The 10,948-nt window shown below is 39.0% G+C and overlaps 1 protein-coding gene across 2 annotated transcripts in view; it reads left to right on the top strand.

The window, feature by feature from the left end:
• LOC145788257 (focal adhesion kinase 1-like) overlaps positions 1-10,738 on the top strand; it is a 77,161-nt gene extending 66,423 nt beyond the window's left edge. For both annotated transcript variants that reach the window (XM_082600036.1, XM_082600037.1), the window contains 6 exons: positions 7,386-7,541; positions 7,870-8,001; positions 8,421-8,591; positions 8,780-8,935; positions 9,146-9,335; positions 9,713-10,738. In XM_082600036.1, the coding sequence (XP_082456162.1) occupies positions 7,386-7,541; positions 7,870-8,001; positions 8,421-8,591; positions 8,780-8,935; positions 9,146-9,335; positions 9,713-9,834 (927 nt within the window). In that variant the 3' untranslated portion in view covers positions 9,835-10,738. The remainder of the gene's footprint in view (positions 1-7,385; positions 7,542-7,869; positions 8,002-8,420; positions 8,592-8,779; positions 8,936-9,145; positions 9,336-9,712) is intronic.
• The last annotated feature ends 210 nt before the right edge of the window (positions 10,739-10,948 follow it).

Raw genomic sequence — 10,948 nt, forward strand, 5'->3', positions numbered from 1 at the left:
GTGACGTGCCTAGCATTTCTTTAGTAACGAAATTATATAAGAGCACGCTATTGCTATCCTTATACCAATGTGGTGTTTCGACCTAACACGAATAAATCGTTTGCAAGCTACTTTTTGGTTGTCCCAATCCGAAACTAAGTTTAACGCTTATTCTTAAATCCAGAAGTCTCCAATTTCGGTCATAGCATCCTTTCTCATCATGATTGTTATTGATCGTTCATACTACGGTACGGTCGCGTGTGAATTGTTACGTAACAAAGCCCTGTTCATCGATAGCGATGGTGCTCTAAACGTTTTTTTCGATTGGTTCGATATTCTTAAAAGCAGAAGTTTTTCCATCCACATTTTTCCCAACAAACTTTGCCTTTTTCTGTTACATAATTTAGGTCGTCAGACCACTCGACACGTGACAACTCAGCAAGTACATTTCAGCCACTGCCAAGTCAACGAATCAGATTTGCTTGCTCAGTTCAGACTTGCTTGATCATTGCTTGTTGGCCTACTGTTGCTGATTTGTGACATGCTGAGCTTGTACTTGCTCAATATTTACTTTCTTAGCTTCATCATATGCCAACTTCAGCTACTTTCTAATATGTTGCTAGCTCAGTCGACACTTGCTCAACTGCCATAATTATGCTCAGTTCACAACTGCTGACTTGTAGGAGACTCATAATTTTATGTTTTGTCATTAATATGTTCTGGACGAAAAAGATACGAGCTTGCTTGATACAATAACTAAACAACACCCCAATACAGAACGATAAGTCAATATTCGATTCTATTGATACCCAGTGTGTGACTTCTCTGCGTATCCATTCATTTGTACACATTTTGTGGTCGCAAAGATGACATTATCGCGCATGCGGTGCGGTTGACATCTCCAGTGGCTATCTCTTAGGAGGAATTGCAATGAACTAAATCCTTGCGTGTATGCAGGTTTAACGATACACAACAGTTACACTAAGCACACGAATAGATATACTTGTATCGACAATCGACATTAATATAAATAGATGTAGCAATAACGCAGCAAACCTTTATTGGAAAGTCCAGGAAAATGTCCTTAAAGTTCTAAAAACCTTCAGTTGAAAAATGTTATGTTTAAAGAGAACAGTTTAGAATGAAGAGTAAGACTTCAAAAGAAAAACTTTATGCAGTAATTTTCCAAAAATATCAGTTTTAAAGCCCCTTTTCACATTAGATTATTTTCTTTGAAGTTTCATGATTACCTGAAAATCTCTAAGTGGAATGTGCTAGTTCTGTTTACTCTGAACTGGTATAAATCCGTTCTCAGTTGCCGAAGCAGACCTGGTTTTATAAATGTCACATCTGCAGACGTAGAACCAACGTAGAAAGTAACTGATTTTCTGACTAGGTTTAGCAGCTGACCAGATATTATGCATCATTGTGTTCATGCAATGTCTCAACTTTTTCTAATTAAATTAGTGCTTTTGGCCAATGGACCCAGAAGAATTTTCAAGAAATAAAATTCCAATTGCAATATTTTACAGAACCTCAGGTTAATTTGTTGGATTGCTCGCTGGTTTGGCAAATGTTGAAGTTTTCATTTGCTATTTTTGAGATTTCCCTACGTCAAATGCCCACGGTATAGTACCGTTGGCGACCTGTAGAGATGTTCTTGTTTCAATAGTCGTGTCTTTTTTTCTTAGGTTGATCTTTCTGTATTTGGTCGGTCTGGACGGCTTTGTTTAATAATCGTGAGATTTTCAATTAATGTTCTGTCAAATATCGCCATCTGTGCCAAAACGATTCAATCAATTTGCTGGTCACATTGCCTAGGTTAATGCACCAACTTTTTTGCAGCTCCAAGCCGATTAATTCCATTTTTTCCAAGCTGGTTAGGCGTAAGGGCGGATTCAAGTGGTAAAGTTAGAGGAGATTTCAGTCATTTTCTAGTACTAGTGGATCTACAATAAGTTTTTGCTTTTGATCATCAAAAGACTAAAATGAGTAGGAAAGTGAAAACTAATGAGCAGGTATATTACATTGTAGAATTATTTTTAAAAATATGGGTACATCGACAAAACGGTATAGTCGACCTAAAAACTTACTATTTGCGGCCACTGCACAAAGAATTGTGATAGTCGTGAATTCGGATATTTCATGTTTTAGAGGACCACCTCTTCTGAATCCTTCACTGGTCAGGCGTAAACAATAGTAAAATGATTTTGGGTAATTATATCCCAAAAAGGAGATTTTTTTCCGGTCAAGTCAACACTCACGCCCTTGAGATAGTCGCTTCTTGGAACACATTTTGCTTGTACTCGGTTTCTTTCTTCCATGAAAATCAGATTGACCGATGATTTGTTTGATATTTTGAATACTACGATCGATCTTGGCCAGAAGGAGCGATACTTAACAGTTGTGCAACGTCTGGAAATGTTGTATGAACGTTAGATCTTGGAACAACCTTGCCAAAGCAACCATAACATCCATCATGCTACTTGGGCTGGCTTTTTTGGTTTCCATCCATGTTTTCTTTCAAGTGGATATTGTTGTCCAATATTTTCACTCAATATGCAAGTTTATGAATACAACAAAGATTCAACAACTTCATTGCTTTAAAATATTTAAAGCCAACAAATTTGCGTGCAAATCTCACCTCACATGCAAGTTTTCATCAAGTTTTCAAGTTCCAGTCGAGCTGGTTGGCAGCAAATTGACAGATGACATCACGTTGCAACATCACAATGCGGAGGCATTGCTCGGATTACTTGTGTTTTCCCATCAGCCTACTACTACGTTTGATTTCTATACATCTGCGAAGGATTGTAAACCTGGTGCGAGCTCTTTTTGTCGTAAAATAAATTCGTAAATATCACTTGTACGTGGTAGTGTCCAACTTAATTTACATACAAATGCAGTTTTTCGATGTGATTGAAGCATATACACAGGTACATGTCACGTAACGGTTGATATATTGATTCTTCGTGCACGACAATATCTCAAATTCTGCTACAATTTTGCTACATAGAGTGTTAGTTCTTTATCAAATGCCATGCACCCATTTATCGCAATGTCGAACCAGGTGAACTGCGAAGGACGCGGTTGCACTCTCACACCCAAATGAACCTCTCAACCACTGGTAACATTTGGGCACATGACCCACCGTGGGTTTCTAAAGAAGTTTCTGACCATGCCAACCACAGATATGTGCCTTGCTATTTAAGCAAGTGCAGTCTTGCGTACGTTTTAGCTTTTCGATAAAAATCCAACCCGAAGTATATTTTTTCCGGAAAAGAATCACCCTGGTAAATATCCCCCACATTTATTGAATAGTATCCGGTCTGAGGATATCTACCAAGGAGGATTTTTTTGCCTATTGCCAATAAAACCTTGTAAGGAAAAAACGTACGAGCTACTGTAGTTGTTCGGGACACAGCTACCTGTAGTCGTCATGATAAGAAAGCTTTTTTTGATTTTGTACAGTAGTCACAACGGGTTTCTTCGGCATGGTTGAGGGTGATTCAGCACAAATGACATTGTCATTTTGATAAAGAAATTCTTTCACAAACTGAACTTTGGAAGTTGCAACATGCTTCTGGGATTATCAACTGTCAGATGATCGGAAATTGCTTTCCAAATTATTTTCCTTTTAACATTTTCACAGAAGCGGTTTGCGTATTTGCTGAAGCGAGCATTTTGATTGCATAACAATACAAATCACCCTGCAACCTGTTGAAGGTTCCGTGGGCAAATCGAAGCTCAAACTTTCCATCACCAATGTTCATAACTCAACCACTATTCAATAATTATGGTGACATTCCTGGTTAAATGTTGCTAATTGTGATACTAATTATCCCTTGCTGTGATCGCAAGGAAGAAGAGAGGTAATTGGAAACGATTGCACATCTATTAGTCACAATGCAGTAATACATTCGCCTCACGCTATCTGTTTTCGAAAAAACTGACTTGTGTTCATTGCACGAAGGAAATGTCTCGTCACATCATTCCGACGTAACTTTGTCGTGCTAAATGCACTTGTTTTCAACTGTTTTGTTGGCATTTCGAAAAGTGAAACCTCTTGGAGTGAAACAGCTGTTGGCACGAATTTCGACGTTTTTGTTGCTTTCCATGAAGCTGATGGTGGTTTGTCATGTTCTAAAATTGTTTGCGAAACTTCGTTACATCACAAAGCGACAAAGAAGGTTTATCGTTTGCGTTTTGTAATTTTACCATGGAAATTGTAAATTCTACAAATTTTAAAGCATCGAGGCATTGTAGGTTCTTTCTGTTTCAAAACTTCATCTATGTTACAAAAGCCTCCTACTAGTCAGTGGCTTTTCAATTGTTTGCTGAGCAACAGTCAGTCGGTCCTTTGGGTTCATAATCGCTGCGATTCATGACAGAGCACCTGCACGGTTTGCTATATAACCACTCTTCATTCCAAACGTGAAATCTCGAACTGCTTTTGGGTTCTTGGAACGAGCTCTATACTTCGCATCGGGCTCGCTTTTAGCTGGTTATTGTCGTACTCAATTCCACACGCTTTGGTCATTATACCACCACGCTGGGGTTTTGTGACAAAGGTCATTTCAATTTTTTCGCGCAATCATGACACTCTGCAGCATTGCTGCAACCTGCTGCGTCCTCATCTTGCGCTTCTTAATTCTTACATTTGAATTTTTAATTTCTGTATCAGCCGCTCCTGAGCTCAGTATGATAATATTTTTATTGAAGTGTTTTACCTTTATTTTGACATATTGGTCGAAATCAAAAAAACAGCTAGGCTATAACATGTGATATGATTACGTCATAATGAAAACAAGGAGAACTTCGGAGTTCGACCTTCGTGCGGGGTTCAGAACAAAGATTTTTGGTTTTCATATGAGAAACGATTCTTGTTGTTTGCTACATCATTTTACAATTATCTAATGCACCACCGGTGCATACAATCGTAGATAATATTTCTTTGAGAATGTGATTTCATCTTTAAAGTGCCGTGTGCCAACCATCTTACTTTCGCACGAGAGCTGAACATAATGTGCACCAGTTAATGCTTTCACAAGTACATGCATTGTTTTGTCAAGGGTTGCCAATTCAATTTTTTAATAATTAATTTTTTACTTCTGATATCGTCGAACTCCGACTCTCAGAAAACGTCTCGAGTGCCTTTAACACGCCTATTGTTGTTGCTGCAACGTTTCGAGCCTCTTGAGAGCTTAATATTCGCGCGATGTTGATTGACTTTTCAAGTGGAACATTATATGTAAAGTAGTGTAAGACATTACATCTTCAACAACTTCACCACTTTGCGTAATGTTTTATTTTTTTGCATTGAAATAAATAGTGACAGATTTTATGCAAGCAACTGTAGAGAAAGGCCGTGCATCAGTTCTTTAAGCTCAGAAACCATATTCTGTAGTTTGACTTTAACCACAGATACACCATTGGTTACCGAAGTCGGCATAGTGTAACTTCTGCTCGCACATTTCTTCTTGCATGTAACTTCTCCCACCAGTTTCACCCCAAGTTGTGATGTCTTTCTACGTTTGGGCAAAAGGGACAAAGCAGCATTCAAAGTTACACTCGATATCGTTTTATCGTTATACGAGTAACCATCTCATTTCTCTGATTCTACTCTGTAAAAACTTCTTTTAGACAGGATGTTTAACATCGTTTAACAGGATGCACGAGTCTTCAACACCAAAGTATCGCCAGTTTTTGCTGGCCTAGTGTATGTCGCGAATTTGAATATGTTGTTCGATTTCAAAGATATCAAGACGTCTTGAGCAGATATGTTTCCATTTCATTATTAGTCAATTGCTATGACTAGACAAGGATTAAAAAATGGCTGACCACCAGCTTTTGGTCTGCCGATTTTATTATCACTATCGACGTGAGATTAAAAGTGGCTTCAGAACCAATTGAGTCCCCAAACTTAAATGCAAGTTTGTTTACGATGTAGTTGTCATGGTTCGCGTTTAACTTTGGTCGTCTCGTGCCGCGTTGGGTGATTTGTCAAATGTCAAAAAAACTGCTTTTCTACCTCACAAAATTTCGCAATTATGTTAAACGAACCTCGCACCAAGCAGATGGGAGCTTCGCGTGCAAACTATTAATACTGTTTATGTGCTAAACCTGGTGGCAATTCGTGAGTTACTTTGCATGCCATCGCTGCATGTGCATTAACATACGTTTTGCTAGATCATTATTTCGGGTATTGGCATGTTAGCAAGATACTCGTCTCAATTGCTGTCTTCGTATATGGCCTGTTGCGTCACAGTAAGACATTTTCCACTGGTATATAAGGGCTTTGATGAGTTATTTGCGGTTTAAACGTTGTGATAAGATGCCAAGTTAGCCAGCAGTAAAACTTGACGACTTTTGGTGTGGAAGTAATGAGACAATGGTGGCTGAGTACACGAAACAAGTAATCTTGTGTCACAAAACAATTGACTAAATATTCTAGACAGACCGATACGTTTGTTTTGGTTATACAGTCAAACGTTTCCAGTGACAAGCATAGATTCAGTGTAGGCACTGTAGCTTGTTAGGACGAAGTGAAAACGAACAGTTTTTTTCCGAAGTTTTTTTTGCAAGACTTTCGCTAAGATTTTGTTACTCTGTGCGATATTCTGAAAGGAGTTCGGTCCTTGGAATAACCTTCTGCAGGGATCTTCCATTTCTTGCAATGGTTTATTATATGATTGAAAATATACCTCAGTTTCAGAAGTTTATTCTTGTTACACAGCAGCCTAAGAGAACTAACAAGAAGGCAGGCAGACAGATGGATTAAGCGACGAAAACAATACTTGTGAATTTTCTTCATTACAATGCTAGATAATCCTGAAGCTACAAACTTCTACTCATTTAGATTCACTGTCAAACTTGGTGTTTCAGGATCGGTTTTTTGCTTTTGTCACTCGTTTAGGACAGTTAAAATAACGGTGTTGCTGTAAAAACATGAAAATGTCAGTTGGAGTAATTGTTCCCACAAACGAAAGCGACATGGAAAAGTTAAACGAAACCCTGAGGCTTCTCAGCGAAGTTAACCTCTCTTTGAACAATTCGTCAAGCGAATCTGAAAATTTTACTGGAAGCAGAAACAAGAATCATAACAACGGCACTCTCCACGCAATTTCCCCGGCCGTTTGTGCTCATACGCCCGCCAATTTTGACGATGAGCCCGAAGTGCTTTTGTCCCGTGTGCTTAAAATCGGTCGCGGAGGCCGAGTCGCCAAAAAGCGGGTAAATGAACAAAACATTTTATCTTTAAATTGCACTTCAGCAACCGTTTCATATCAACGTTTTCCATTCAATACCCCAAACTTTTCATGCATAGCTTCTAATCTAATGTCAAAGTATCAACAGATGTTTATTTACTAGTATTAACTGATATAATATATTTTTTTCGTTTTCAGCCCAGTAGACCTGGTTTTCCCAACACTAAGGGATATCCCCCGCAGACTAGTGCCCCCCTTTATGCTCCCACTGCACAGCCCGGCATGTACCCACCCCAAGCAGCAAGGGTGCCGGGTATTCCCCCAAAGAACCCATTTCGAGTTATGAGCCCAGAGGTGAGTTGATACTTTTATTTTACTTTGAATTACAACATTCATATCATTTGACAAAAAAAATGCTATTAAAAACCGACCATGATTAAAAGCGAAGTTATTAGCAATAATCGCGTCACAATGTCATCTGCTTTGGCTTGTGGCTCTTAAAAAATTTCCATGTCGCGCTTTTCACTTCATTCTATTCCAACAATTGATCACGTCATGGACAAACTCTCATCGTGCGTCATAATGTTAAAACAAAAGTTTACTCAAATCAAAACATTTGATTGATTAGCGACTAATTAATTATGACGTAATCGGCGCATACAAGATGCTCTCTCGTCTCTAGGAGCTTCAAAATCACGAAGCGCACCTCGAATTACAAAGACATCAGTTTGAAGAAGCAGAACTACAGAGGAAGATCGCTGAACAGAAAGAGCAAGCTCACAAAGATGACGAATGGATCAAACAACAAGAGAAGGTTGGTTGAATTTTTTGAAACACTCTTGCACACGTTTCCGATGAGATCGCCCTGCCGTGACGTAACAATGATTTAATCACCGCTTAGATGACGATTATTTTTAGTGTCGAAGATTTCAATCGATTCAGAGTAGTGTCAGCGGTAGCGTATGATTGATCCTTCGTCCGCTTATCGGCAATTAAAGGCTAATGGCTTCAGATTTTAATGGGTTTGTCTAATTTTGAAGTTATTTCTTAGTTTGCCTGCACTGGTGCCGGATAATTATCTGCGTCAATCAAGAGACAGCAAATCAACCGTTCTTACATTGATTCAACGTCTGCAGACGTTGAATCAATGTAAAAATGGTTGATTTGTTGCTTGGGTTGTAACGAAATCGTGACGTAAACGTTTGTGTGACCTGGACTTTTCCTCATTTGCAGCAGGTTGAGAAGTCGCTCATCGAAGGAGCTCCAGAAGAGGTAGACGCCGAGCATCCTTATTATAGCGCAGATGATGTCAAGAAGGCGAGGGGACCTGTAGAGCCAGCTCCCCCTAAACCCTCCCGACGCCCACCCACCCAACAAGAAGCAATCGCCCCAGCACCTCCTAAGGTATACTTTAACATTTTTTTTAACATTTATATCTTGAGTCTAGCTCGCAATCAGACGAGTATGTAAACAGATTGTTTATGCAAATTTGTAACGTCTTAAACGCGTTGAAACACGTTATTCTATCGGCTAAGTGTCGTATAAAGCTGAAAAACTTTTTTTCTTCGTTTTTAAAATGTTTATCGTTTTAGGTCAAGTTTGAAGAAGTGAAGCCGACCCCGACCATGAAACTGGACCGGGAAGGCGACCTGGTCTACAGGGATATCATGACCCTCGTCAAGTCGGTGCTACAGACCAATCATGACGTCATGGATGCAGGGCCAGACGAGATCTTCACTTTTGTCAAGGTAATTGCTGATAACCTGGTAGCGTGATTATTTCTGATGTAGTAGCGGCATAATGAATTTCTTGCCGGTATAGAAGTTACTGGCTCGATATCTACGGTAAAAAGTATGGAGGTTTACAAGCACTTCTGATGCGACCACCACTCAACGGTTGGCTTTTTTGACTTGGCCGCTGCAAACAACCCGTTTTAAATGAACCCACTTTCATTGCAGAACATCGGTAAGTCGCTGAAAGAACTTTGCACAAGTCTCGACCAGGAAATGTCTTCCCTCCCTGAGGAATTCCACAGGGAGATCGACATGGCTCAGAAAACCACAAACAAGGATCTTTCCCAGATTATAAACCAGATGAAGCTCGTAAGAAAATTTGTCAAAACAACTCAAGTCAACGATTACAAGAAATGTAAGTCATTAACGCGTAGTTTTTTGAAGTGATTTACCTTGTTGAATCTCAAAAATTGAATAGCAAAAATAGTCAAACCTCAAAATTTATCAAAAAATCTCAAATGGTTGCCTGCGTTAATTAAATCTTTGCATTGCGGCTTGGTTGTAGTGTGACGTATTGATTTACAAGTTAATGATTTCGGAAAATAATTATTTCTTTCCGGCGTGGTTACCACTTTCAATTATGAGGGCTGCCCAGTTGTCTGCTAAGACGTTTCAATTTAAATTAATTGTAATGAAGCATTATTTTTATCTTATCTCAATTAAACTTCTCCGAATTGCGAGTCATGAAGCAAATGTTTCTACAAGTTCTTTATTTGCTCTTTTTATTTCTAGGTTTAATGGCCGCGAATCAGGTGCTTGCTATGGATGCCAAGAATTTGTTGGACGTTGTTGATAAGGCAAGAATTCAAAAACTTCAACACGAACACTCCGTTGCGTCGTCTAGCGGTATTTGAATCACTTTCCGTGCTTCGCATGAGGCCGCTCAGCGATTCACTTTCGTCTAAAGCCGCGCCAGCAAAGATAGACGCAACGCGCGCAAATGCTCGTGCTGAGCTCAGCGATCAGTTGTTGCTGCTGCTTCCGAACGGCGAATGGCGCTCTATTGTGACATACCCAATGACACTATGAAGCCATTGAGATTGCACTGTATCTTTTCCAGAGAAACGAGCTAAAGTCATCGTACATGTCATTCAAAACTTGCCCTAATGAATGTTTTACGGTTGTACAACGTTCAGTTTTCGATAAACAATGTTTGTGGGGTGTTTCAATTTTCCGTGGTTGAAGATGTGAGTTTGTTCGTGAAAATGCGAGTTTGCTTCGCCAATATATAAAGTTTTCAATCCTAGCAGCCCAGTTTGCTCAACCCCAAAACTTTCCATTCAACATCTCTCTGTTCCATAGAAAGACAAAAGTTATCTTGACTATTTTCCTTCAGAAAATTTATTTACAAATTTCTAATTAAATATTGAAAAATTCCTCTTTTGATGAATATACGTTTATTGCCTTGAACGTGTTGCGTGACGACAATTCACGATTGTAACAACTAAATTTGTTATTTAACCGAAAATATTGGAGAATTTATCGTCCTAGAGTTAAACAAATCCTTGAAGCTGGGTATCAAGTTCGTGTGTACCACCATTTTGTTTGTGAATCGTGTAATTCCCCAACATTGTGTCCTTCCTTGCACTGCTATTGCTCTTGGTGACATTACTTGTGAGCTTGTCGATTCCTTGCGCGCTCCTGCATCCGATTATGTTGATGTTACATAGATTTTATGAAATTGTTATTTAATGTGCTGTCTGACTCGCACCGATTTTTTTTGTTATGTCGCTATTAAAATATACGCAAACCTACGTACGTTGTTGTAGAGATTAATGTCGACAGCAGCTGTAGACATCGAATTAGTTTCTTAACAGTGTTTCTTAGTTTTTTCACTTTTTTTCACTTTATTTTTTGTGACGTCACATAGGATTCCTTTAGATTGGAGAATCAGCGATCTGGCGCGATAACCGGTTTCAAGAAACGATGTCCAAAACAGAGCAACTATTAAAGAATAAATTAGGGTCT

Source organism: Aplidium turbinatum, chromosome 2 (genome assembly GCF_918807975.1).
Source record: "Aplidium turbinatum chromosome 2, kaAplTurb1.1, whole genome shotgun sequence".
Lineage (NCBI taxonomy): Eukaryota > Metazoa > Chordata > Ascidiacea > Aplousobranchia > Polyclinidae > Aplidium > Aplidium turbinatum.